General features: G+C 49.5%; 2 protein-coding genes across 4 annotated transcripts in view; both read left to right on the top strand.

Annotated features, from left to right (window-relative positions):
* Positions 1 to 506: 506 nt before the first annotated feature.
* On the top strand, positions 507 to 15,277 carry NOL9 (nucleolar protein 9). Of its 2 annotated transcripts, none has more exons than XM_081145114.1 (12): positions 507 to 950; positions 1,755 to 1,974; positions 2,716 to 2,843; positions 4,337 to 4,472; positions 4,587 to 4,683; positions 5,204 to 5,301; positions 6,132 to 6,293; positions 6,465 to 6,762; positions 7,131 to 7,242; positions 9,414 to 9,591; positions 10,900 to 11,033; positions 11,663 to 15,277. In XM_081145114.1, the coding sequence occupies exons 1-12, from the start codon at positions 543 to 545 to the stop codon at positions 11,810 to 11,812; spliced, it is 2,121 nt and encodes a 706-aa protein (XP_081001240.1). In that variant the 5' UTR covers positions 507 to 542; the 3' UTR covers positions 11,813 to 15,277. The 2 variants fall into 2 exon arrangements, with proteins under 2 accessions (XP_081001240.1, XP_081001239.1); XM_081145113.1 differs by lacking the exon at positions 507 to 950 and adding an exon at positions 1,060 to 1,096.
* A 1,191-nt stretch (positions 15,278 to 16,468) lies between these two features.
* The window catches only part of PLEKHG5 (pleckstrin homology and RhoGEF domain containing G5), a gene marked incomplete at its 3' end in the record, with an annotated part of 49,788 nt that continues 38,367 nt past the window's right edge, over positions 16,469 to 27,889 (top strand). The window contains exon 1 of one of the 2 annotated variants that reach the window (XM_081143754.1): positions 16,469 to 16,667. In XM_081143754.1, the coding sequence (XP_080999880.1) occupies positions 16,601 to 16,667 (67 nt within the window). In that variant the 5' untranslated portion in view covers positions 16,469 to 16,600. The remainder of the gene's footprint in view (positions 16,668 to 27,889) is intronic. The other variant, XM_081143753.1, reaches the window with a different exon arrangement.

Here is a 27,889-nt window from a genome sequence, read left to right on the forward strand (position 1 = left end):
GGTTTTAGAACCTTTCATCTGGGCCTCAGTTTACCAAATGAGACATAGCTTTGAGTTGCCCTCCCTTGCCCCTAGTCCTCAGTGAATTGTCGTGGTTTCGCCTTGCTGTTCAGGGTTGCTCCCTTCAGACCAAAGACAAATGCATGCAAAGCGAGGGTATGCAAATAGACGGGTTTTGTTTAAATCTCGGAGCTTTTTCGGCGGGGGAGGTTATCCCAGGTGGATTTCCCGAGAGGCGGCCCAGGCCTTGGGGTCGGATATCTGGCTTCCACCCTCTAGGCGGTCGGGGTGGGCTTTTGCCTAGCGTAAATGGGGCGCCTCGGTGAACCCGCAGGGTGGGTGGTCGTTGGGGCGCTGCCTTCGGAGCCCCCGCCGGTCTGCAGGAGCCTTGGAGGCGGCGGCCGAGGCTCGGGTGCGCTGCCGGGGCTGCCGGCAGAGGGTGCCCGCCGCTCCCAGGCCGCCACTTTCGGCCGCTCGACGAGCCGCGCTGCGGGGCGACGAGATCTCGCGAGATTCTCGCGCCGCCAGCGCCAGCGGCCAGCATGGCGGACACGCTGCAGCTGCAGAAGCGGGGCCCGTTCCGCTCCACGTGGACGCGAACCCGCAAGGCCCGGCCCAAGCTCATCCTCGGCCGCCGGCCCCGCCGCCGGCTCCGACTCCTGCGCTGGTGCGGCCGAAGGCGCCTGCGGCGGCGGCTGCTGCAAGCCCAGGCGGCCGGCGCGGACTGGCGGGAGGGCGGCTGGCTGGTGTCGCGCGCGGCGGCTGCCCCGAGGCCCAAGACCAAGGCCCCCAGCCCGGCCCCTAGCCCGGCCACCAGCCCGACCCCCAGCCGGGCCCCCAGCCCCACCTCGGACGAGGACACCGCCCCGAGTGGGCCGGCGAGCCTCCCCATCCCGCCACTGCGGTCGGCCGGGCCGGGCCGCGCGTTGCTGCTGCTGCCGCGGGAGCAGGTGAGTCGGCGCCGAGAGGACCGGGCCGGGGGGCGGGGGGGAGGACGCGGCCCCGGGGCCGCAGGCCGGGAGGAGACCGTGTTCCCTCTGCCAGTCCTCCGGTCGCGAGTGGAGAGATGCCTCCCGACGGTGGTGCTGAGCAGAGGGTAAGGAGGACTCTGCTGAGGGTGATGTAGGCCTACAGAGCTGAAGGGGACTTCGGTGGTAATGATTATAATAGGCCACATTTACTGGGTGCTTAGTAATGTCAGGCTCTGCGTGTTCTAAGCGTTTTGGTTGTCTGAACCCATGTAATACCCCCAGCTCACATGGAGTCATTACCGCTATTAGTGTGAATGTTTACAGAGGAAGAAACAGGTTTAGCTTAGGTAACTTGCCAAGAGGAACACAGTAATAGGATCCGAACCCCCGCAGCCTTATTGCAGAGCCCCTGCTCTTTCCTTGGAATCTGGTCTGGGAGGTCCTCCTCCAGTGCAGGAGGGAAGTGAAAACCCAGGGACGGGGTGACTTGGCAGGCAGGGCCTTTTAAGGACAGGGAGCCAGGAGGACAGCAGAGCTGAGTTCATGGGATGCCCTTGTTTTTCATGTGTCCATGTTCCCCTGCTGTGTCTGTACTGCCGTGGGATATAATCTTAGGTCAAAAACATTTTAAAAACCTGAAAGTCACCTACTACAGTGTATTCTGTTATTTAGAAATCTGTCACCTTTTGATATGTGAACAGCAGCTAAGGTTTTAGAAAATTTCAGTCATTAATAACAGGATCTGTAACGTTACTTCTTTTCTTTTTTTTCTTTCCCTGCTAGGGTTTTACTTTTAGCGGGATCTGTCGCGTGACTTGCCTTTATGGCCAGGTGCAGGTGCTTGGTTTTAACATTAGCCAAGGCCAGCCTTCCCAGGATGTCTTCTCTACCTACACCCATTCCCGCCTCACTATCAGTGCAGTTCATTACTCGATGCCTGAGAAAAGCAAGAAGGAGATGAAAAGGGAAGCCCGAACCTTGCTCAGAGCTCATCTTAACCGGGGTAATGAAGAGAACTGGATGGTTTACTGAGGATGTGCTATATAAGGCTAGCACCTTTTAGATGTGCACTATGGCCTAGACATTGCGCACTTTACTGTATCGATCTAAACCCTCACAGCCCTGGCCAGGTGACTCCGTTCATTGGAGCATCATCCTGTACACCAAAGGGTTGCGGGTTCGATCCCTGGTCAGGGCACTTAGTATCGATGTTTCTTCCTCTCTAAAATAAGCAAACATATTCTTGGGTGAGGATAATAAAAATAAAAATAAACCCTCACGCCCAGCAGGCGTGGCTCAGTGGTTGAGTGTTGACCTATGACCCAGGAGGTCGTGGTTAGATCCCTGGTGGGGGCCGTGCAGGAGGCAGCTGATCAATGATTCTCATCATTGATGTTTCTATCTCTCTCTCCCTCTCCTTCTCTCTAAAATCAGTAAAAGCAATAAAAAATAGATTTAAAAAAACAAAAACCCCTCACAAAGGTCCTGAGAGTGAAACTATTGTGTTCACCATTTTACAGATGAGACAAGTTGCCCAAGGCCACACAGCTAGTAGGTGCCAAACCGGGTTTGACTTCTCAACCCAGGTGTGTTCCTTTTGTGCAGTATGGCCTGCTGAAAAAGGCTCTCAAACGTCATTCCTACCCTCAAAAAGTTGACAGTTTAGCCGAGGAAATGTTAGTCCTAAAGGATACAGCGTTTAATGGGTTACTATTTGTAAGGCAGTTTAATTTTCTCTTTACAGAAAACAGGTGTTGGTTGATGAAGAATTTCTCTCCTTTTTGTTCCATTGTGATGCTTGAGAATCTGAAAACCTCCACTGTGAACTTCATAATCAGCCACCCAGGCTTATCTTACATTTTTGAACAAGAGGTAAACTAGTTTTCATTCAGAGTTTTGCTAGTTACTTTCACCAAAATAGTCATATCAAATGACTGTGTGGGGTATTCGCTTCAAAGATAAGTTTGTCTTGTTGTTCTATATGTCATACAGATTGTTGTGCTTGTGTTCAGTAAAAATAGTCACTATAGAAAGGTGTATCATGAAAATTGTCTCCCTCCCCCCCAGTTTCATTCCCCAGCAAAAGCTATAATTTCATATTGTAGTTTATTAAATGCCTTTTGGCATTTTTTAAAATGGTTATCTTTGTATCTTGATTTATTAATTTGAAACAGTATGAGTTTTCTCTAAACTGTGAATGAGTAATTTCGACATACTTATACTTTCTCCCATCTCTCTCTTTTCTCACCTGTATATTTTCATGGCCATGTTACTAATTTCCTTAAGTCAAATTGTTACTTTAATTGCCTCCCATGGGCCAATAAATTGAATCTAATCCATAGGATTGCTGGGCAGACTGGCCGATGAGATATGAGGAAGAGTCAAGGACTATTGAGGCTTTTGGGGCAAACCCCTGGGTGCTTGGAGTTTCCATTCACTGAGAGGGGGCAACTATAGGAGGGGGTGTATATGTGTTGACTTTGAGATGCCTGTTAGATGTTGAGATTCTGGAGTTCAGATAAAAGGTTGGAAATGCGAATTTGGAGCTTTCAGCAGAAGAGAGTTCCAAAGGCCTCCAGGTGGGATAATAACACCAAGGGAGTTGATAAACTAGAAAGGGGAAGGTTCCAGGCCTGAGCCCCGAGGCATTCCCAAGAACTGGGCTCCTGGAGACCAAGAAGGTGTGGTCATTGATGTTGAAACTGAAGTCCTGCTCCATTGTTTTCTAGAATTCAGAGTTGCTGATAGGAAGTGTTAATGCCGGGGGATTCTCAGTCCTTGTTTGGCGTCTGTATGGGGTGGGTCTCTTCCTTGCTGCTCTTCCACACCCGTGGTTATTCCATCCACGCCCCACCTGCTTCCCCCAGAACAGCTCTTCCAGGACTGAGCTCTTCCGTTCCAGCTGCTTTCTGGAGGTTTCCTGGTACTTCTGCTAGGACGCCACTGGGCTTCGTGGGCCTGCCTTTCATGCCCTTTCAGCTCTGTCTGCACATATTCTATTTGCTTTGTTTTGGGTATTGCCTTGACTTTATTCAAACTACCAGCCAGCTTTATGGCTGCGGTCCTCTATTCTGTTTTTCTTCTGGCAATCACTTTTAAATTTCCCGCATTTTGTTTCTCTCTGGAGGGTCCTCAGAGGTGATGGCAGCTTGGAAGTAAGCATAGCTATGAAAACAGACACTGGTGACTTCAGGAAGAGAGTAGACAGGCCTTACTGCAGGGTTGGACTTGGGGGTTGAGGAAAAGGGAGGGTTCAAATTTATCTCCTGTCGTTTACAACTGTATGAAGCTTATTAATTTAGAACTGAGGAAAAAAGGGTGCATTTGCTTTCACCTTTTCTAAAAGCTTACATTGTTAATTTCAGAGCGTAACTTTCCAGATTAACGCTGAGTATTTTGCCTTGAGATCTGTTGGCATTAAAAAAGAGAAGAAAAAAAACGGCCTTCGTTTTACAGAGAGTGTCCTTTCGGCCCTGGAAGAGTTAGTCAGCGTCGCTTGTGGTGAGTGACACATTGATAAATTCGAGTGTTTTCCGCCAGAGCCTCAGGGTTCCTGTGTATGATTAGAGCCCCAAAGATGACTAATTCTAGGGTCAATGTTTGTTTCACCTCCAGAGGAAGTAGATGGCTGCCCTGTCATTCTGGTTTGTGGATCTCAGGACGTTGGAAAGTCAACGTTTAATAGATACCTGATTAACCAGTTATTAAATAGGTAAGAGTGTTTTTCTTGTTTTGACATGTTGCTCGATTTGGGGCATGAAGTAGGAGTTTTGACTTAAGAAACTGGGTGGGAGTGCCTTTTGACTTCCAAGTAGAGGTTATTTACAACTCTGAACCAAGCTGCTCAGCTGAGTGATGGCATTGACTATTTTACTGTGTTCTGAAGTGAGGTGACAATGTCTCGGGGTGTACTGACCTTGCCTGTCAGTGAGCTTGTGGGAGGAGTCACTTGGTCTCAAAATCTATATTTGTCCATATCCAGAGATTCAGAGTAGGGATAAATTCTGCTATCTTTTAAAGGTAAAATTTTAGGAAAGATAGTTGTACCATATTATGAACGGACACTGACCCCATTACATGTTCTCTTTACGAATTTTTTAAAAATATGGATTAAACGTTCTGCTAAAAAACCTGCCTAGGGTGGATTATGACTGTATCACATAAAATCTTGAAGATCTGATTTTTCCTTTTGGAACAGTAAAGCTAGTTAAGATTTCCTTTTAAATTTTCAGTATTTCCTGCGTTGACTATTTGGAATGTGATCTGGGACAGACAGAATTTACTCCTCCAGGTTGCATTTCTTTACTGAATATTACAGAACCAGTTTTAGGTATGTATTCTATATTTCTTAAATGTTTTGGTGTTATAAAATGTGAGAGTAATGATACTTAACAAAAAAACCTCTAAGGATATAAAAGTCTCAAATATAAATGTGAACATCCCTCCACTAAACTCATGGTCTTCCCATAACTGTTTCTCTAGCCTCCAAAAATTAAAAAACAAAGACACCCTATATAAAAGTCTCAAATATAAATGTGAACATCCCTCCACTAAACTCATGGTCTTCCCATAACTGTTCCTCTAGCCTCCAAAAATTAAAAAATAAAGACATCTTCTAGGGTTCCATTTTAGTAAATGGAACTACTATCCATTTTGTTATATGTAAATTAGAAATATACTTACCTTTTATATGAATATCTTATTTAACCCTATACAACAACCTAGAGCAGGAAATTAACGTTGATAGAATACTATTAATTAGTCTATAGATTTTATTCAAAATATGTCAGTTATCCCACTAATACCCTTTTTTTGGTTCAGAATCCAAACCAGAATTCCACATTGCTTTGTTTGTTTGTTTGTTTGTTTGTTTTGTTAATCCTCACCTGAGGATATTTTTTCCATTGCTTTTTAGAGAGAGTGGAAGGGGGGAGGGAGTGGAGGGAGAGAGAGAAACATCATCGGTTGCCTCCCTGACTGGGCCAGGCATTGAACCTGCAACTCAGGTGCGTGCCCTTGACCGGGAATTGAACCTTCAACCCTTTGGTTCCTGGGCTGACTCTAACCACTGAGCAACACTGGCCAGGGCATGGATTCATTACTCTTTTTATTATTTTATTATTTTATTGGATTCATTACTTTTATCTCTTGTCTTCTTAGGACCACCTTTCACACACCAGAGGACACCACAGAAAATGGTATATTTTGGGAAATCTGCTTGTAAAAACAACTATGAGAATTACATTGAAATAATAAAGTATGTGTTCAGCTCCTACAAGAGAGAGTTCCCTCTTATCATCAACACAATGGGCTGGGTGACAGGTAAGCCCACAGAGGCACATCCAGCAGAAAAGGACTGGCAGTGGGAATAAGCTTTTGGCTTTTAGACATTACAGCTGGAGCCCAGTTTTTAGGAGAGTCTCCTGGTCGATCTCAGAATAACACGGTGTTGTTTTGGTGCATTGACTGCTAACATCATCTCCTTCTGTGCAGATCAGGGACTTTTGCTTCTCGTTGATCTGATCCGATTGCTGTCGCCCAGCCACGTCGTTCAGTTCAGTTCTGGCCGGAGTAGATTCATGCCACACCTCACTCCCGACTACGTAGACGACATGGATGGCTTGTATACAAAAAGCAAGTCCAAAGTCAAAAACAGAGGTTTCTACCTGGAAGAATTTGCAGAGAATTTGGAATATGGTGATGAAGAAAAGGAGAGTCCAGTTGCATTTACTGGGCATAAGCTGATGTGCGTCCAGTCAGACTTTACGTTTAGAAAAACTCCAAGAAATAGGTAAATAAACCATTGTGGCTGGAGAATTCAGTTTTCTTCAGTTTAAGAAGGCCTTCTGTCCTCAATTCTTTAAAAGCAATAAGTCCTGTAAGATTTTTCAGATCTCTAGCACAGCTGTATGTGTGAAGGAGAATCTGTTGTTTTCCCCGTGGAAATATCCAGAGTGGTCTCCCGCTTTGGTTACCAGGAGCTGTGACAGAAGGAGAGTCTTCCTACTTCATGTTTTCCATTGGGGTTACAGAAAGGCAGGGTGTGCAGATTCTAAGCTGTAGATGTAATCTACATAATGACAAGTGTCCTCTGTTTCGAGTGGGGGGTGGACCTGTAAGGGGAAATCTCTCCTTACTTCCTTCTGATTTACTTTTCAGAGAGTCACATAACAGAGTTCTTCGTGACTTGGCGGTGTTGGGTTACCTTGGCCAGCTGCAGCCCCCAGTGCCAAAACCGCTTCGTCCCCTACATGGTCTGACACCCTATCAGGTATAACCTGAACTTGTGCTGGGATCGGCTTTGTTGTGTTGTTTACTTAGCAAACACTTCTATGGTTTCCTGTGTGCCAAGCGCTCTTCTAACCACTAGATAACTCCTTTCTCATTTAATCTTCAGAACCAGCCCATGGTGTGGGTTCGGTGACTGTCCCCATTTTGCAGGTGGGAGGCTGAGTAATCCAGTGGAAGTGGCAGAGTTGGCATCAGACCCGGGCAGTCTGGCTCCAGGGTCTCCAGGGTCTGTGTTCTCAGCCCCTGTGCTGTGCTGCACTCTCCGGGGCACAGCTCTGGTTCCATGCTGGTTAAGAATGTGCTCTCTAAATCCCACAGGTGGCCCTGGGATTAAACCCAGACTGTCTGATTCTAGCACTTCTGCTTCAGAGCTGTGTGTGACTTAGTTTGTGACTCAGTTTGTCGTCTGTAGAATGGAAGCAGTACTTGACCTGGTAGAATGGTGGTGTGGAGCCAATGGTGGGTGCCTGGTCCCCAGAGAGCACTCTTAAAGCCTATCATATTATTGCCGAAAGTAGATTCCAATACCCGAGTATTTGCATCTTGGGATCCAAGCTCTTAAGAATTATTTTGAAAAAAAACCACCTTAATATTAGGATTCCGAGTGATGGAAGAGTAAAATAGCAACAGGTAGCATTTCTTAAGTGTTTACTCTGTGCTGTGCTCTGTTTTAAGCCTGTGTTTACTACTTTACTCACAGCGGCCCTGTTATAATCCCCATTTTACAGATGATAGGACTGAGGACAGGGACATGGAGTCAGCTGACCCAAAGGGGCATAGTAAAAATTTGGGCTGGGACTGCAGCGCAGGCAGCCTGACTCCAGAACCCAGAGCGTTCATCCTCTGTTGTACTGCCTGTCCACTATTGAGCCCTCGCTCTATGCCAGGCGCTGTGCTAAGCTCATTACAGGGAATGGCTTGGTGACTTCCTGGCACCTGTGAGGGGCATACTAGTATGTTCCCTGTTTCCAGCTTAGAGAACTGGGCACAGTCAGATGGAGGAGACACAGGCCGAGGTCATGCAGGCAGGAACAGTGGACCGGGACCGCAAGACTGTGCCTTCCAGCCTGATGCTGAGATTGGCTGCAGGCCTTCCAGTTGTTTCCACCAGAGAATCTGAGTGGAGTTTTGCTCACTTAGAGCAGTATAACTGAATTTGGAACTTATATGCCAGTATTTTAAACTGCTTTTGTTATTTCAAATTTTGGGGAGGGGGATCTAAATAATATGTGTAACAAAATACTTTTCTACTTTAAGAATTTGAAATTACCTAGAAAGTTAATGTTAAATGTAGTTATTTATCTTGTGCTCCAGGAGTGTGATGCGTTTTTCTTTTTAATATGTTTTTATTGATTTCAGAGAGAGGGAAGAAGAGAGTAGTAGAAACATCAATGATGAGAGAGTCATTGATCAGCTGCCTTCTGCATGCCCCCTACTGGGGATCGAGCCCGAAACCCGGGCATGTGCCCTGACTAGGAATCGAACCACGACTGCTTGGTTCATAGATCAATGCTCAACCACTGAGCCACACCAGCTGGGTGATGCATTTTTCTTAATTCAATATTTTACATTAGGCAGTGAATGGTGGCTTTTTCTCACTGAATGCGTTTTGACTTTCTTACATTAGAGATCTCAGTGAATGGGGTGTTTACAGTCTCCCACTACTGAAACTCCTTTAGGATATCTACAGACTTGTGTCTTATGTGTCTCTTTAGACAAGAAAGTTCCGGGCATTAAGTTTAGATTTCCAGCAAGTGTGGATTGTGCACAAAAACTTAAATTTTTTAGGTTTTCTGTATTAAAGCTGTGAAACTAGAAGCAAATGCTGGTTGGTGTTTCCATTCTGTTTAGATACTTTTTCATAGTCAGTTTGGCAGCTATAACTTTAGGTAGCTGGCTAGTCAGCTGATAAAAATCAAAAGTAGTTTCTCAATTAGAATTAATAGAGGTGGGGGTTAGTAAAGGGTAAAGGGGATCACATATATGGTGACAGAAGAAGGTTGGACTTTGGGTGGTCAACAAGTGCAATATACAGATTATGTATCATAGAATTGTACACTTGAAACCTTTATAATTTTATTAACCAATGTCACCCAAAAATTTAATTTAAAAAAAAGAATTAATAGAGGGAGATGCACATTTGTTTTCCAGGTCCCTTTCAATGCAGTTGCCCTTCGGGTTACTCACTCTGATGTCGCTCCTACCCATGTACTGTATGCTGTGAACGCCAACTGGGTTGGTCTTTGCAAGATCCTGGATGATGTCAGAGGATATGCAAATGGACCTATCCTGCTTGCCCAGACTCCAATCTGTGATTGTTTGGGCTTTGGTAAGTGAGAGTGAAACATGTCTATAAACCTATTGAAATTGATCCACTTCTACTGTAGATGGCTGGTCTTGACCTTATAGCTGTCTTGACTGGAGTGGTCAGAGAGTTTATCTGTCTCCAAGTACAGTGGGCCTCAGACTGAATGGCAGGCAGGAAGCAGCTCTTTCTTTGCTTCTCCTGCCAGCTCCTCTAAATCCAGGATTCCTAAGAGCCTAGTGGTGGCCTTCTCACTTGACATATTTTTTCTAGGCCATCTCACCCACTACTGGGACTCTAAATCCATCTTTATGCTGACTTCTGTAGGATCTTTAGCCCAACCGTGCATCTGGGTTCCAAGCCCATGTTTCTAGTGCACTTCCCTGCTTGAATATCTCACTTGCATCTAGGACTTAGTTCCAAAACTGTGGTCCTGATGAATCCATACACCTGATGTTCTCCCCGGGTCCCCTCTTCCCCACTCCATACCACCTCCTGTTCCCTTAGGTCCTTCAAATGGTCCTTCAAAGATTCAAGCAAGTGTTTGGGCCAGACCCCTGGGTCCTCGGCAACCCCTTGCCTTTGTTCTCCACATCTGACCCACTGGCAGGGCAGGGAGCTTCTGTTTCTGAAATACTTGAGATTTCTCCATCTCATGTCCTCACTGTGCCAGTGTGAGCATCATGTCTGCACTGGACACTGGAAATGCTTCCTAACTGGACACACACTCACGAGTGATCTGAGCACAAACGATGATGTCACATCCCGGCATCCTGGCATTTCCGTAGCACAGGTTCACCGTCTGGCCTGGGCCTTGCAGCTTTGGCCTCTGTCTCCTCCACCAAGCCCACCTCAGGTGATTGTCCCTTGGCTCATGAGGTCAATAAACATCAGTGAATGTTTCTGGAAGGGTGACCCAAAATTAGCAAAATCTTTAAATAATTACACATTTCTGGTTTATGCAATACTGTACTTCTTAAAACATTTCCACAGAAATTGTGTCACTTTATACAGACCATAAAGAAGGAATGGGTGATGGGAAAGGTTGAGTCATCTCTGTGTCCCCACTAGATGTCTCACTTGTGTGTGCTGGAGGTGAGATAGTCTAGGACTTTGGCACTTAGGTGCCTCACAGCTGAACAAGGAGAAGCTACCAAGTCTTCTGATATTCATATACTCTATTTCTTGCCACTTTGTATTTTTAAAGCAAAACCCAGTTGAAATCGAAACTCTCTTACTTTAAAAGCCATTCTGCAATTTGGAGTGTGTGTGTGTGGGGGGGGTGATATCTTGCAGAAAGGGTGATTTTTATGTGCTCTGTGCATCTCCCAGGAATTTGTAGAGGGATCGACATGGAGAAGAGGCTTTACCACATCCTCACACCTGTGCCCCCAGAAGAGCTAAGAAACGTGAATTGTCTGCTGGTCGGAGCCATTTCCATTCCGCAGTGTGTCCTCAAGAGCCAGGTGAGTATGGCTCCTAGGGACAGCCCAGGAGGAAGCTGGCCATTTACATAGGAGAGAGAGTGAGAGCCTGAAATTGGGACGAGAGTCATAGATCAGGGTATTGTTGGGGAAACTTACACTTTGTTGTAAAGGCTGGAGGAGGCAAGGTGAGTGAAGCAAGGCCATGAGCCACCACCGCCCGTGGTCAGGAGCCCCGTCGGAAAGCCCTTATTCCAGGAGCAGGTTGTGGGAGAAGAAGTGGCCTCCCCAGGACTACCCCTTTCTGAGACTGAGGACGTTCTTCAGGTGCTTCCACGGGAAGGTCATGTTGGCCAAGAGCATCTGTGTGGTTGCCAAGCCATACACTGCAGGGTCTATGAGTGGCCTGGCTGTTCCGCCCCTTCTTACCTGCTTGTTTGAGAGGGAAACACTCACATTTACCTTCTTGAACTGCTTAATGTGTTTGTGGAGTGAACTGGACGGAAACAAGGCAGACACCTTTGTATCTGAACCAGTGCTTTGAGGGAAGGGAGCAAGGGTCTCAAAGGGAGAGGACCTCACTCAGGCTCACTTTTAACACTGTCTTCTGGGGGAGAAAGATTGGGTGGATTTGGAGGGTTTCCATGTTTTTTTCTGTGTTTTCATTTCAGCATGGGCTCGAGGGAACAATACCTTACATCACAACAGATTATAATACTAGAATCCCTGGAGCATCAGGGGAAATTGGAGCAAGAGAAGCTGAGGAAACGTATAAAGAGAAACGACACCCAAAAGCTAAATTCTATCGAAAAGCATACTGATGTTTTTAACAAGGGAAGAAAGCTTGACTTTGTCTCCAGCCTGACATCAGCACACTGAGGGGCTTGTGTGGCTGGGAGTGGCGACCTTTCGTAGCAGTGTTTCCTCCATAGTTCGTGGAAGTTTATAGTCAGTTTAAATCCTTTCTTAAAGCTGCGTGACCTAGTTTCACCCTAGTCTGCTGTATGATTCATCATACGTGATGTTTTATTTTCTAAAGAGAAAAAGCAGCAGGGAAAATGTTGTACGCCGTTGAAACTAAGAATATGATCGATTCCTCAAAAAGTTCTTCAAGGACCTGACTGGCTGTTGGAATCTGGTAAAAATGGTGAGCCTGGGGCCACAGAAAATGTACCAAGGAGGAAGGCAGGCTGGCCAGCGGGATCCAAGCATAACAGGACATGGAGACGCATCTTGCCCCATGATGGCTGGTGGGGGAGGATGACCGCTGGTGTGGCCTCCCTGGGGCTGGTCGCAGCCCCATGGTCATTCCCATCCCCTGATCATATGATCCTGTCCAACTTCTCTTCCATTCCTGTGGGTCAAGTGTTAAAAGATTGTGTTTAGACTTTAAACTTAATCAAGGTTTATCAAGGTTTAACAGATGGAAGTTTGGACTCAAGCCTTTTTTTTTTTTTTTTTTTTAATCCACTGGTTTTATGCTGAAAAAAAAATTGCTCTCAGATCCAGGAAACCTCTCCTGGGGCCTCTTTAGAGATTTGTCCTAATTGACTTCTCATCTGAGACTGAAGACAGCCTAGGCAGAGCTGTTTAGAAGAAGCCCTGGCAGGGTAGCTCAGAAAGGCCTATTCGCAGGGCAGCTGGACCTGAACTTGTACATATGGAGAGCTCTGGACTATTGAGCACTTCCTCCTGGGGTGCAGGAGACTGGTGATGGTGCCATTTTCCCAGACGGAGATCTGTCCTCTTCTCCCTGGTGCCTGCGATGCTTGATTCCTTGTCCTCCCGGTTGGAGCGGTTTTGGCATGCAAGGACGGGTGGTCTGCGTCACACCATTCCTGCGTTGAGGATGGTGATACTTACTGAGACAGCATTTCCAACTGGTATTGTGAATTTCAGCTTCCTAGCAGATCATATTGAAGGAAGTTGTTAGGATTTGCAGGTTTTAACATCTACATTCAAGTCACTGATTATCATTGTCTTTAACTACTCAGCCTCTCATCGACTCACAGACGTGCAAATTCTCACAGGAACCCTTGTCACTCCAGAGTGAATTTTAATATGCTAGAGACCATTTAAGGTCTAACTTCTTCGTTGCCTTTTATTTATATTTAAGTTTACCATGTACATGTTTTTCTATTTTGGCTTTGCAAAGAATTTTAAGACAGTCCACCACCATCAACTTTTTGCCTCCTTCCCCAGTTCCTGTATCTTTATAATATTCACCATAAGTCATTAGCAGCAAGTCTCAGAATGAAAGTGCTGCCCTGTTATTTGCCTCTTCATTAAACCCAGGCTTGCCTTTAGCCTAACCTCTTGCTGGCATTTAAGGATGTGTTCTTTCTCCAGTCCCCACCTGTAAAGAAAAGAAGGTTGCCACTAGAGGGAGTTGTTAGCCACGGTCAGAGGGCCAGACCCTCTAGAGTTGGCCACAGAGCCTTTCTGGGGGGGGGGGGGGGATTCAGAGGTCTCTGGCTCTGTGGTCAGCTCCAGGGGGTGCAGGTCATACCAGCAATAGTGCCGTAGAACTTGGGTGTCCATTTGATTATCAGTGTCAATGGTTTGGGCTGTTATTTTTACGTGGTTCAGGATGGAGAGGTATGAGTCTGCATTGGAGTAATCATTTGTGTGTGTGATTTCCAAAGTAGTGCATGCTTCTAAGAAAATTAAAGAAATATGTGACACAGAATGTGAAAATCCTTAGTCACCGATTTGGTGATTCTTTAAAATCAGTTCTTTTAAAGAGATCCTTTTTAAAAAATATATTTATCTTTATTGATTTCAGAGAGAGGAAGGGAGAGGGAGAGAGAAACATCAATGATGAGAGAATCGTCATTGATTGTCTGCCTCCTGCATGCCCCCGACTGGGGATCGAGTCCACAACCCTGGGTATGCCCTGACCGGGAATCAAACTGCAGTTTCCTGGATCCTAGGTCGATACTCAACCACTAAACCACGCCTGGCCTAGCTAAAGAGATCCTTTTATAGGAAAGGTATATATGAAAATAAATGACAAAATTCTCAAATTCTAGGATTCATTTTTTATGAACAAAACTTCAGTTGTTCCCTCCTGTCCCGCTTTAGGCCTAGGGGTAGAAATCAGTGTGCCCTCTGAGACCCTGGCCTGGAAATGGAAGAAAAGGGAGAGGGGGGTAGTGAGCTCACCTTTTTTTAAAAATATGTCTTTATTGATTTCAGAGAGAGGAAAGGGGAGGGAGGGAGAGAGATAGGAACATCAATGATGAGAGATTCATTGATCGGCTGCCTCCTGCACGCCCCTGACTGGGGATCAAGCCCGCAACCTGATCACCTGGATACTAGGTCGACTCTCAACCACTGAGCCACTCCTGGCCGGGCGTGGGCTCACCTATCAGGTGCTTTGGATGAGGATTTTCAAGAAATTGAAATCTGGAACTGGATCATGGGAGAGGACAGCACAGGTGGTGAGGCTCCAGGCTGAGCAGAAGACCCTGCCTCCACTGAGATGCTTTGACAGGTGGTTACTTACCCTGCCGGACATTCAGCTGTCTGCCCAACAGATGAGGTATAGGGACCAAGCGATGTGGGTACATGGTTCCCTTTGTATCAAATAGTAAATTTTTAAAAAGTTGTTTGGGAGAAGTTTTTTTTAGATTTGGATGTGGCGATGTAGTGGGTAAGAAGCAGGCTTTGATATTAGAGCTCTGAGTTCAAGTCCTAGCTGGACCGCTGGCTAGCAGTATGGTTGTGAGGGAGACATTCACCTGAGCCTGTTCCCCTTTAAGATGGGATGAAAGCTCTTCCCTAGGGTCCCTGTCTGCTCAGTGCATGAGGCCTGGCTATAGGTGGTGGTCTCTGGTTAGATTGCAGACTCCTAGAAGGCTGGGACCAAGATGATAGGTACAGTCATGCTGAGAGAAAGCAGAAACTCAGTGTTGGAATCAGACACCTCTTACCTGCCCCACCTCCAAGCAGGTTCTCCTTAAAACCGTTCTTCCCACCCTGTGTCCAGCTCCCGAGAAGTGGGTTCCATGGCTCCCACAAAGGACCTGTTCCTGGGAGTTTTTTCCAAACCTCCACTTAGTGCTTTGAACTTGTGTGAACAGTTGACATATTTAGAAAATGGTCAAGTACCACCACATGAATAATCGCTGTTAATGCTATGATGCTCTCCTGTCTGGTATTTTTCTAAATGTGTGTGTGGTTTTTGTTTTTTTTTACAACATTGGTATCCTGCTGTATGTGTGGTTTTTCTATCCAGCTCTTTTCACTTAGCATCATTTTTTGTATCATTAAATATTTTTGAGAACATTAATTGGTGTAATTTCATTACATATGTAGACCATTTTATTCCAGGAAATTATTTCCGTGCTTAGGAGAAATGATGGCAGAAACATTGGGCAAAATAAAACATTGGAAGGGGGTGAGTGGCATCTGGGTGCCATTGCCAGGGAACAGGAAGCCCCAGCAGATACCTGTGCCTTTTCCCCTTCAGTATTGAACACAGCAGCAGTTTATTTAATTTTCCTGTTTGGGCCCAAGTATGTGAGTTGGTAGTGGATACTATATGCTTTCTGGACTGTCTTTGAGAGTTTCAGGAGGAAAAATTTTTTGCTCCCAGAAAAGTTCAAATTAAAAAGAAGAAAAAAGCCTGGGGTCTATGCCTGTAACGCTGCCCGGCAAGTGCGAGCTCAGCTCCAGTCCCCACTCCCACTCCCAGGGTTGGGCTGGCTGAGGAAATGAGACTTGGCTGAGGAGCTGAGCCTGAACAGTGGCTAAAATAAATATGGGGGCCATCTGTGCGTAAGGGGGAAGAAGCCACGTGATGTTCGGGGCCTCTGCAGAAAGGCTTTGCCAAGCTAAAGATTTCCAAGGTTTTGCCAGGAAAAAGCGGGGCAGAGAGTGGGCTCAGTGGAGCGGGGATGGGGGTGCAGCCCAAAAGGAGCTGCACTTGGAGTCGAGGGGGCAGCAGGTCCACTGGAAGTGCTGGAGCTGAGTAAGCAAACAGCCCAGCCGCAGACAATGTGTGGGGCTGGGAAGCCGAGGGTTGCCACGGCGACTGGCCCTGATGCCGAGCGGTGCTCAGCAGACTGTGGCTTAAGTTTTTCTAATGCTTTGGAACTGGCTTGATGTCCTGGGCGAACGTCTGCCGGGCAGGGAGAAGCCACCAAACTTTGAGGCCTTTTGCCTCGCCAAGGTGTCTAATGGCTGCTGCTGGGACTGCAGAAACCAGGGTCTTAAAGGCGTCGCTTTCCGGGAAAGGAAGGCACGCCGAGGCAGCCAGCAGCGTGAGAAGTCTGTTCCAGGGAGCGAATGGGTACTTGGAAATGGAAAATCCGAGGGGAGCAAACCACCAGCAGGGAAGCACAGTGCAAACCGCGGCCACGAAGTCCATACGTTAAAATATACAGCGCCCAGGGGGCCTGCGTCGGAGGGAAGCAAATTGGCTGGGTCGAGAGCTCCGTGGTTTTCTGTGCAGACGGATTCAGCTGGAGAAATTAAGATTGAGGCTGAGTCTGGAGGAAGCCCTCCTGTGTTGGGACTGCAGCTGGGCAGAGAGGGACACAGGCCTGTGGGCCTGGCACGAGGCTCGAGGGCCAGACAGGGTGCCACTGTCCCAGAGGTCAAGCATGAATTCAGTCCTGACAAAGCACGAGTCTCCAGCTCGCAGCTGGCTAAGCCTTCGTCTGGGAACCAGTGAGTATGTTTCTTCCTCTTTTGTCCAGCAAGGAGGGTTGACGACATTGAACTAGGAGAGGAGGCTTTGGGGGTTTTGGAGGGGCCACTGAGAGCCCATGCTTGCTGAATTAGTCTAGACACTTTAAGAAGCCCCCCTGCAGGCTGAGCCCGTTTTGTCCTCACTGATCTGTGAGTTAATGACAGCGTGGAAGGCCGGGGTCGCCCAGCCCAGTGAGGTTTAGCCCTCAGCCCTGACCCATGGGCGCAGGTGAAGCCCTGACTTCTGCGCAGGCAGAGCAGGGAGGCTTTTCGTTTCAGCCATCCCAACCTGGAAAGAAAAAAGAGCAAGATCTATGCTTAAGAACTCTGGTGGCAGACCAAGGGGCGTGGTGGGAATGCACCCAAGACCCTTCAAATCGTCATGTTCTGTGCATTACAGTCGTGTCCCCATTGCTAGGATGGTCTGGAACAGGTTCTCCACTTAGCCTCCGTAGTTATTTTAAAAAGGGCCATGAGATTCTTCCAAAACCGTCAATATTTTTACGTTCACTTTTGCCATACGCCGTGACGCATTTTGGGAGTGTAGAATCGGGAATAGTATTCATGGAATCAAAGAGCCTTCCAGCGCCCCAGAATCAGAGCCCTGGCCTGAACACCCCATCCCTGGCCATAGAGCATGACCTGGCACACATCAGCCACTGACCTCTTTGAGCTCAAATAAGCGCCCCCATTCTCATCTTTATCTGCACCCCACTCGTGGCTGGCCCAGGACACATCTATGGAGCAGACAGTGAGTCACGGAGAATTCCTCCAGCGCCCACACAGGCCCCTCAGTGCTTGGGAGGGTTATCTCCTCCCTAGGAGGCGTGTGCGCTGCTGACTTCCTCTGGCTCACCCCACAAGCAACACTTACCTGTCCCGCTGGGCTCTCTGCTGGGAGTGGCCAGACAATAAAGTGAATGTGCCATCCGCCCTCGCAGGTCTATCACATTAATTTACGAGCTTCCAGTGACTGACGTCCAGTTAATTGAAGGCCCAGCACAGCTTACTCACCGAAGGGGAAGTTATTTCCAGGCTTGGGTGAAATGGAGGTTAGAGGCCTTTTGGAGTGTTGTCCCTCAGATCATACCTGCCACATGGATGGCAGAGAACGGCCACCTATTCTGCTTTAGCCTGATTGTGTCTTTAAGTCATTTCTTTGAAGAGAGTGAATGTGTCATAGTTCCTCAATCACTTAGCAAATATATTTTTTAAATATGTCTTTATTGATTTCAGAGAGAGGAAGGGAGAGGTAGAGAGAGAGAAACATCAGTGATGAAAGAGTCACTGATGGGCTGCCTCCTGCACGACCCCGACTGGGGATCGAGCCCCCAACCCAGGCATGTGCCCTCACTGGGAACTGAACTGCGATCTGGATCCTAGGTCAATGCTCAACCACTGAGCCATGCTGGCCGGGCACTTAGCAAATGTTTATTGAGCACTGTTGTCAGGCATTGTACTAGGGGCTGGGAGATGCTGGTGAACAAGATAAATGCCCTTCCTAGAAGCTTACTGACTAATGAGTGATAAGGGCTTGTAAACAGAAATTGAAAAGTAGTTTGCCTGTTAAAATACAGTGATTGCGGGGTGATGAGTTCATACCTGAGAGATAATCCTGGCAGAGCTCCAATCTAGGGGTTTTCTGAAGCAGTGACATCACCTAAAGGGTGAACTGAAGTCATCGGGGTAAAAAATCGAGGTGGAGAGTGGGAGAGGAGAGGGTGTAGGAGTCAAAGGCCACTTCAGGAAGAGAGTGACAGGCAGGAGCTAGAAATAGTGGTTGGTGCCCCATGACTGGGCTGTCCAAGGGCTGGCTGGCTGGATTGGGGGGCGGGGGCTGAAGAAGGGGGAGCTGTCACGAGGGGCAGAGATTAGTCATGGAGAGGCTGGTAGAGTACCTTACACCATTCAGACTTCATCCTGGGGGCAATGAGAATTTAAGCATTTTTAGTAGGGTAGGTAGCATGATCTGGCTTGCATTTTAGGAAAATCCTTTTTTTTTTTTTTTAATATATCTTTATTGATTTCAGAGAGAGGAAAGGAGAGGGAGAGAGAGAGACAGAAACATCAATGATGAGAGAGTCATTGATCGGCTGCAGTCCGCAACCTGGGCATGTGCCCCGACCGGGAATCGAACCCCGATCGCCTGGATCCTAGGTCAACGCTCAACCGCTGAGCCACGCCTGGCCGGGCAGGAAAATCCTTTTTGATAGCAGCTTGGAGAGTGGATTAGGAAAGTTTGAGGAGAGTCTGGCAAATAAAGAGCTGAAGAGCCAGAAGGCTATTGCAGTAATGCAGGTGAAAGGTGGTGGTCGTGTGAGTTCTTTATTAGCATATAAATAAATAAAATGTATACACGCATATACATACATATACACACGTATGTGCACTCTCAGTTCTGCTTATATGAGTAATACATTTTCATAACAAAATGTTCAACAGTATATAAATAATGAAGATACAAGTCCTCTGATTTTCTATTAGTTCCAGTTGTATTTCTTTTTCCCACGCATATTACACACATGCTACATATGTGTGTATATGTAAAATTTTTGACATAGAAAATATGGAATTTTGCAATTGCTCTTTTCAATTAATGCTATATTTTTGACATTTAAAAAATGCTAGTATATAAAAGCCTACCTCATTTTTTAAATGGCTTTCTGATATGTATGGATATACATTAATTTTTACACTGGCCCCCTAGGAGTGGACAGTAGGGGTTTCCAGTTTTTCACTCTCGTAAATGATACCGTAGTGAGTGTCCTTACACCTATACCTTCGTGCCCTTGTGAAACAGCACCTAGAGAATAAATTCCTGGAAGTGGAGCTGCTAGGTGGAAAGGTGTGAGCATCTTGCGTTTTAGTAGATATTTCCAGGTCGTCACCCAAAAAGCCTCTTATTTTCCCACCAGCCCAGTATTTCGGCCCTTCATGTGCTCTGTCTGGTCGTCATCTCTTATGAGCCCGTCCTTGACATAAGAGGGTGGATGGCTGGGCATGTGTCCCCTGACAGGGTCCCCAGGCATTTCTCTCCTTTGTCCACTCCCATTACTGAAATGCTGTGGCTCTTGGCTGAGGTGCAAGGGCAGCTGCAGCCTGATGTCATCCCTCTAGGACTTCCGAGGGCGGAGGGCGCCCAGGGCATGCCGTGCATGGATCGCAGAGGCAGCCGGCCTGTTGAACCACAGCTCTCCTACCTTCTGGTCTTGGGACCGCAGGCAAATCACTAGCTTTCTGAGCTTCAATTTCATTATCTTTAAAGAGGAGGTAATAGTAGTGTCTACCGCTCAGGGTTATTGTGGAGATCAGATGAGGTGGTATTCGAGTTTGTGCCCGATAAGTCCAGTATCTCAAGTGTTTGTGGGTATGTTTCTGTTGGTTTTCAATCATGGGGTCTTATTTACCTGTGTGTCTAGTAATCTTGACTGTGTGTTGGACATTGTATTTTAAAAAGTATTTGCAAGAAACATTTGAGGCCTAGGATGATAGAGTATTTTCATGTGCTTCGGCCACATGTCTGGAAACACTACCAGTCTGGGAAGACCTTAATCCAAATTCAAGTCTGAGGTTCCTGGGACTTTCAGCTTGTTTCCCTAGACCCATAAGGCCAGTAAAAGTGAAGCTCAGTCTTCCAACTCTTCCTTCAGAACACAAATACCTTGAAGCCGGCCCTCGCTGGTGTTGCGCGGTTGGTTGAGCATCGCCCCTTGCACTAAAAGGTCACCGGTTCAGTTCTTGGTCAGGGCACGTGCCTGGGCTGCAGGCTCTTGGAGTGCATGCAGGAGGCGGCTGATCAATGTTTCTCTCTCATATGGATGTTTCTCTCTCCCTCTCCCTTTCTCTCTCTCTAAAAATCAATAAAAACAGCCAGGCCGGCATGGCTCAACGGTTGAGCATTGGCCTATGATCCAGGAGATCGCAGTTCGATTCCCAGTCAGGGCATATGTCCAGGTTGTGGGCTCAATACCCAGCAGGGGGCATGCAGGAGGCAGCCGATCAATGACTCTCTCATCATTGATGTTTCTATCTCTCTCTCTCCCTCTCCCTTCCTCTCTCTGAAATCAATAAAGATATATTTTTTAAAAATCAGTAAAAACATATTAAAAAAATACCTTGAGGGCAAAACCATGAGAGTGCACTTCCCTAGTTCCTCCTCTTCTGCATTTTGGCTGCTTTGATGTTTTTAAGATTAGAAGAAATTTTTTTCATTCGTCTCTTTTGGCTGTCCCAAGCGGGAAGGTTGGTCTCATTTACCTAATCCACCACTATAGGGAGCAGAGTCCCCACTAAAGGCTCCAAATGTTCCAAGCATTTTGCAGATTGTTTTTCTGTAGCCGTAGACTCATAATGAGGTAGGACCGAAGCTGTCTGTGGCCAACTCAGCCACAACAGGGTTAGGAAGTCCCCTGTGCCCCCTTACCTCGGCCCATGTTCCGTAATCATTTCTGTGATAGCAGCCTTCTAACAACTGAGTCAGATCACATCCCTCCTCTGTTAAAAAGCCTTAGATGGCTCTTGTCTCAGTCAGAATAAAAGCTAAAGTCCTCACAGGCCCCTACGGGACCTGATGCCCTGTCACCTCCCTGACTTCATCTCCTTCCCCTTGTTTACCCTTCTCCAGCCACACTGGCCTCCTTGAGGTTTCCTCAGTAGAGTGACCAACTCATCTTGGTTTTAAAACCGAAATTCCAGTGTCCTGGGAATTCTCTCAGTCTGGGTCAAACTGGAATAGCTGGTCACCTTAGCTGGAACACAAGCTAGGCCTCAGGGCCTCAGGGCCTTTGCACTTGCTGCTTTCTCAGCCTGAGATGCTGTTCTTCCCCAGATCACTGCACCTCACATCATTCCAGTCGCTGCTCAAATCACCTTCCTCAGAGAGGGAGTATCCAAAATAATGCACGCATGCACACATAGACACACACAGAGTCACCTTCTCTGTCCATTACTTGCTTAATTTTTCTTGAGAAACAAATGAATAGGACCCAGTCAGTACCTTTCCAGAACCTCGAGGACCAGCATTTGCTACAATGCCAAGACAGGCTAAGACCCAGCAGCTGCCCTGCCCAGAAACTGCCTCCCTAGGCTGGGCCTGCATCCTGGGCTTGGGGAAGGAGAGGTCCTCTATGGGCTAGACAAGCCTGTCCAAGGCAGCGTGGGTCTCTGCTGGGGATGTCCAAGGGGACAGTAATGATAGTTTCCAAACATCAGGGCCGGTGTTCCAACAATGAGCTAGATATTTTGAAATCCAGCTGTCCTAGAAGTCTGGCCTATCTTTTCTGTGGTCAGGAGCCTGGCCCAGAAGCCTTTGTTCCTTGGACAGACTTGGCCCTTGAGAAGGCCCAGCCTCTCAGTCTGTCTGGCCAGGTTTAAGAGGCTGCAGTGGCCAGCAGCCGACAGGGAGGCTGGAATGTGGCCATCGTGCCGCAGCCACAGACAGCACTGGGGAAGCGGCCCTTCCTTTCCTTCTCTTCCCCACCCAGGCTGGGAAAACCCTGGTGGCCAGCTGACAGAGCGCCTGGGTCAAGCCCAGGTCTCAGCTCCTCCCAGGGGGTGGCCAGATCTGACCCCAAGCTAAGCATCAGTTCTGTGTGCTGCCCTCTGAACGGGGTCCTTCTTGGAGTCCAGGGAGCCCTCCCATCTTTACCTTTGAGGCTGAGATGGGCCCAGCTGGACCGTGCCTTCAGGTATTCGGAAGTCAGCCCTGGCGAGAAACAGTTGATCGAGAATTGGTCCAAGTTCAAGCCCACAAGCATTCCTCTGGCGCCTGCTCTGGGCCAGCTGGGCCTGGGGCCTGCATTCGGAGGGGAACGAAGCCAGTAGCTGCCTTCAGGGGGCTCCCAGTCTAGATGGAGCCAAGACCCCACTGTTCCAGAGTGTCACCTGCAGTAGAACAAGGACTCAAGGGTGGGATCCCAAAGGGTCTCAGTGGCAATGCCAGGGAGGGTGACAGGTTTTTAGTCAAAGCAGTGACATTTTCAGATTTGCGTTGCATTTTTGCTGTGATTACAAGACACTGACCACGATGCCCCCATCAGGAGCAGACCCTGAGTGCGAGGCTGCTCTTCCGGATCAACTCATGTGGTCCCCACAGCAACCCTGAGAGGTAGTCGCTGCATAGATGAGGGAACTGAGGCCCAGAGAGGCTCAGCAAATTGCCCAAAGTGACACAGCTGGAAGGAGCTGGAGCTGGGATCTGAATCCAGGTGCCAAGCTGCATTTTGGAGGCTGACTTAGCAGGGGCAAGAGTGAGGCAAGGCAGGAGCCCAGACAGGATGGTGGTGACCTGAGCTGGGACCAAGGCACTCTAGAGGCAAGCTGAGAATCGTGTGGGCAGTTGGTCTGTGGCCAGCCCAGCCCAGGCTGCACTTGTCCCAGGCTGTGGTGGGTGGATGGGTGGGTGACAATGGTCTGGCCTGATACTGGACAGTGACTGGACCTCCCACCCCATTGCCTCTGGGGAGCCGCCTGGATCTGAGGGGCTTATTGTCTGGCTGTCCCCCACATTCAGGAGAACCTAGGGAGGGACCCACTTTCCTGAGGCCCGTGCCAGTGAGCTTAAAGGTCAGGGAGGTTTGTCTAAGCCTGAAGGGCGTCTAGAGTCCTGAAGTAAGAGGGCATCTGGGGAAGGAAGGAGCTGAGGACTGGGAAGGGCCACCTGAGCCCACGTGCTCAGCTCGGGGCACTTAGTAGCTATGGGCAAGAAGGGCCATTGACTGGACCCTGGCACATGTGGAACTTAAATATGTTGATTGTGGAGGGAGCAGGGGGTGACATGGAGCATGGTGGGGAGGCTCTGAGGTAGTCCCCACTTGCCTCCTTCCTGACCTGGGCAGTTCTCTAGGCCCCTCAGCTTCCTGCGCTGTAAGATGGGGGTGATCCCACTCTGGCCCGTGTGGCTCAGTTGGTTGGAGCATTGTCCTGTGCACCAGAGGGTTTCGGGTTCCATTCCCAGTAAGGGCACGTGTGTGTGTGGAGGCAACCAATCAATGTGTCTCTCTCAAGTCAATGTTTCTTTCTCTCTCTCTCCCTTCCTTCCTCTCTAGAATCAATTAAATAAATAAATAAATAAATAAATAATAAATAAATAATAAAATGATGAGGGTGATCATAACACTGTGACAGGATCATTAGGTTCTTGGTCCAGGGCCTGGCATATAGCGGGACTTGGCAATGTCAGTGTCCCTACTGTGTGCCCCACCAGGAGCTGGAGAAAGAGGACTGAGACAGGGTCCCTGGCCGAGCAGGAACCTCTGCTTCTGAGGGGATGAGAGCAGTGCAGGCTTCCCCTGCTCCGGCCACAGGGGCCTAGCCCCGTCTGTGCCTGGCACTCTCTCCCAGGCCATGGTGCTGGGTTACACACATTCACAACCTCAAGGGCTCGGGCAGCCCGGCTGTGGGGGGATCTCAGACCAGAAGCATGCAGTGGCCACTCTGGGGACAGAGCAGAAAGCACTGTCCTGGGCCTGCTGTGTCTGGACAGTCCCAGCTCCGGGGGCCCCCAAGGATTGAAAATGAGGGCCATGTGGGCAGCACAGGAACATGGGGGTCGCCTCTCAGCCCCTTCCTAACATCGTGAGTGCAGCCTGCCCTCGTGGGCGGTGGGCTACAGTGGCTGTGGGCTGCAAAGAGGTGTTTGGAGAGAGGGCGCCGGACTGGCTGAGGCTCAAGGGTCAGTCTGGCTTGAAGCCAGGTAGCTGTGGCCCAGATTTCCACCAGCACCTTCTAAATTGATGCACCCACAGATGGCTGAGGCTTCAGGCCCATGTTTCCAGTCTCTGGAATGGTTTGCTTTGCAAGGGAGGGTCTGTGACGCCCACACCAGGCCCCACTGTTTATTCTTCCTACAGGTGCCAACCCTGGGCACTCACCACCTGCTGGTCGGGCCTTGGCCTCCACCCCAACCCAGGCCCCCCACCTGGGACCACCCTAGGGCTGTGGTCCTGGAGGGTCCTTGGTTGGTACCCCTGGCATGTAGGGGCAGATTCTTTTCATTACCCAGAGCTGGAGGTCTGGGGGGTGGGGGGTGGTCAGTGGGACACATATCCTCTTAGGCTTGGCCGACGGGCAGAAGCTGGAGAGCTGGGGGGCTGGGTTACATAACGGGCCTCTGGCTGGCTGGCTTCATTTTCCAAAGCCCGACCTGGGAACACTTAACACGGCACAGCCCGTGAGGCTGCTTCTCACGCGAGCTGGGCGCCTGGCCCTGGGCACTGCCTGTCAGCACCAGCTCTGTTCCCAGCCACCCCCCCACACAGCTGGCACTCCTGGCTGCCCTGGGGGTCCAGACAGGCCTCCCCAAATGGCAGAAGGAGGAGGAAAGCATGTGGTCACCAGCTCCTGGGGGGCTCAGGGACCACAGAGGGTTATGGTGGGGTACGCCTAGGGGAGGTGGCAGCAAGGGGCAGGTCCCTTGTCAGACTGCAAGGACCCTCCCAAGTCTGCATACCCTGGGGGACCAGCACCTGCTTTCTGCCTGGCTCCCTGCTTAGCCCCCTGTGAACAGAATCTTGTGGAGAAGACAGAGTGGGGCTCTCTCCTTAACCCATTTCACAGATGTGGAATTGGAGTCTTCAAGAACTGTTGTGCCCTTAGCCAGTTTGGCTTAGCCATTAGAGCGTCAGCCCTCAGACTGAAGGGTCCCTGGTTCGATTCCAGGCAAGGGCATGTACCCCTGTTGCAGGCTCGATCCCTAGCCCTGGTCGGGGTGGGGGTGGGAGGCAAATAATCGACGTCTCTCTCACATCAATGTTTCTCTCTCTCTCTCTCTCCCTTCCACTCTCTAAAAAGCAATGGAAAAATATCCTCCAGTGAGGATCAAAAAAAAGAACTGTCGTGCCCAAGGTGGCCCTGAACTGGTCCTACTCCTTTGGGAGCAGCTCTCAGGAAAGGGCTCAGCCAAGGTCTCTGATGGACGTGGCTTGCTGGGAGACAGCTGGCGTGGGGTTGATAGCCATTCAGGCCACCTGCTCCTGTTCCCCTTTCAGTCCCTTACTCAGGAGCCTCCTGGGGCTCCTCCTCTAGTCCTCATGGGTCACTTCTGCCCCCTCCCCTCATCCAAGGACCTTGCCAGGCCCTGGGTTAAGCAGCCCCAACTCTCCAGCTCCACTCCCTCTGCCTGTCCTGACCCCAGCCCCAGGCCAGTAAGAGAGGCCCCCAGCCTCAAGGGGTGGTCCCAGAGGAGGCACAACCATTGGCTTCTTAGATTGTCCCATCAGGAGGCCAGGAGAATCAAGGCAGGAGAGGGGGCCTGGGGCTGTGGGAGGGTGGGCTTCCAGCTTGGGCCACCCTGACTTACTCGGGCCTCTGGTTGCTCACCCTGCAGTGACTGTCATTGAGGGCCAGGCCGTGTGGCTCCTGGCTTGCACCCTGTTAGCTCTGTGTGGCCCTGGGAAAGTTACCCACCCCCCAGCTTCTTCACCCCTGTCACGGGGATGACAGTACCCTCCTCATGGGGCTGACGTGACGATTAAAGGAGATAACGTATGAGCCGCGCTCAGCATGGCCTCTGGCCTGAATCAGCATAGCTGTCATCACTCTGTGCCCACCTGGGGCTAGGGACACAGCAGCATGCAAGACAGCCATACCCACCCCGGCTGTCTCAGCTGCGATGAAGAGCCCCCCTGTGTCTGAGCTGATTGCCAGCCGTCCAGTTTCCTGGCTTCCCCAGACCACTGAAAGGCCTGCGGGCCTGCCCTCGTGTGTGCTCAGGGAGGAAGGAAGCGAGGTGGGGGCTGGGGAACCTCTAGCCTGGACAGAAGGAGTGTGGGTGACTCTCTGTGGGAGCCAGAGGAGGACAACCAGGCAGCAGGACTGGCAGTAGCCAAGGCAGGGAGGTGGGAAGCAGGAGGCACATTTGGGGACAGAGAGAACCTGGAGATGAGGCGCATGTGCCCTAGAGAGCGGGGGAGGGAGGGGCGCAGCTGGGCCTCTGCAGCTGGGTATATGCAGGGGGCGAGGGCTCCTTGTGTTCATCCCAAAGCTGAGGGTTGGAAGAAATCATTGCCACCACCCTACCCACACATGAGGCTGCTTTGGGGCTGGCTGTTCTGAAACCATAACCAAGAGTAGCCCCTGCCATGTCTGGTACAGGGGGTCTGGGCTGGGTAACTGCTTGGGGACCACCCCCAACTCTTCAGCCCTGGCCTCCGATGGGTGGGCACTGAGACCAGTCATGGCTGCTGGGGACAGATTGTCTCATTCCCCAAGCCCGGCCTGACACCCCCACACTGGCCACTTGCCCATGAACACAAGCTGGGGCACCCCCAGGCTCCTGTGGGCTCAGGCCCAGCCCACATGGGTGCCAGTGATCAAGGACCAAGGAGCCTGCGTTTGTCCATCGCTGGCTCCGAGCCTGAGGAGGAGGGTAGGCAGGCATATGGTTTGAATTACCCCACTGCCTCTTGGCATCTTAGCCCTCAGCTAGGGGTGCAGGCCGCCTAGACAGCCACCTCGACCACTCTCCCACCCCCCCAGCCCTGGGGTGACACCCCCCCCGCCGCCCTGGAAAGCAGAGCCTTCTGCTGCCAGCTCCCCCTGCTTGGACCTCATGCCTCTCTGCTGCCAGGCGTCTGGTAGGTGGGGTGTTCAACTCTGCCCCGGCTCTGCCCCCAACTCCAGGCTAGCTCCTGTGGGGCCCTGGCAGGCTGGGGGGCCACGCGAGGGTCACGCAGAGGTGGCTAGGCAATATGGTATTTCTGGATTTCCATGAGGCCAACCCACTGCCCTCTGACTGCCCAGCCTTCTCCCCTAGGTGGCTGTCCAGGCCCCCAAGTTGGCTTTGAAGCCAGACACTCCTGGGTTCAGATCCAAGTTCCCCTGCTTCTTAGCTGAGCCCTTTTCCTCATCTGTGCCTGGGGACAATCCCACCTCCATGGGGGGAACCAAAAGGAGTGGGCAGGCCCAGCTTTCCTGAATACAGGGCAGAGGTCTCTTCCCAGAGGGCAGCCATAAGTTTTTGTTTTTATTTTCTAACTAGATAAAAATTTGCAGTTATACAAGGTTTTGGAATAAATTGACTGGTAACTTTCATTTTCTGTGTAGCTGGGTTTTTTATTCTTCTTATGGTTCTTTTTGTGGGTGGCTTGCACCCCACAAGCTCCTCCACCTACCAACCCTTGCGACCTTCCTGTCCCCACCCTTCCCCTCTGATCCCACCCTTGTGCCCACGGTGGAGGGGGCACTGAAGCTGTGTATTGGCG

This window comes from Miniopterus schreibersii (genome assembly GCF_964146895.1).
Source record: "Miniopterus schreibersii genome assembly, chromosome: 8".
NCBI classification, from domain to species: Eukaryota; Metazoa; Chordata; class Mammalia; order Chiroptera; family Miniopteridae; genus Miniopterus; species Miniopterus schreibersii.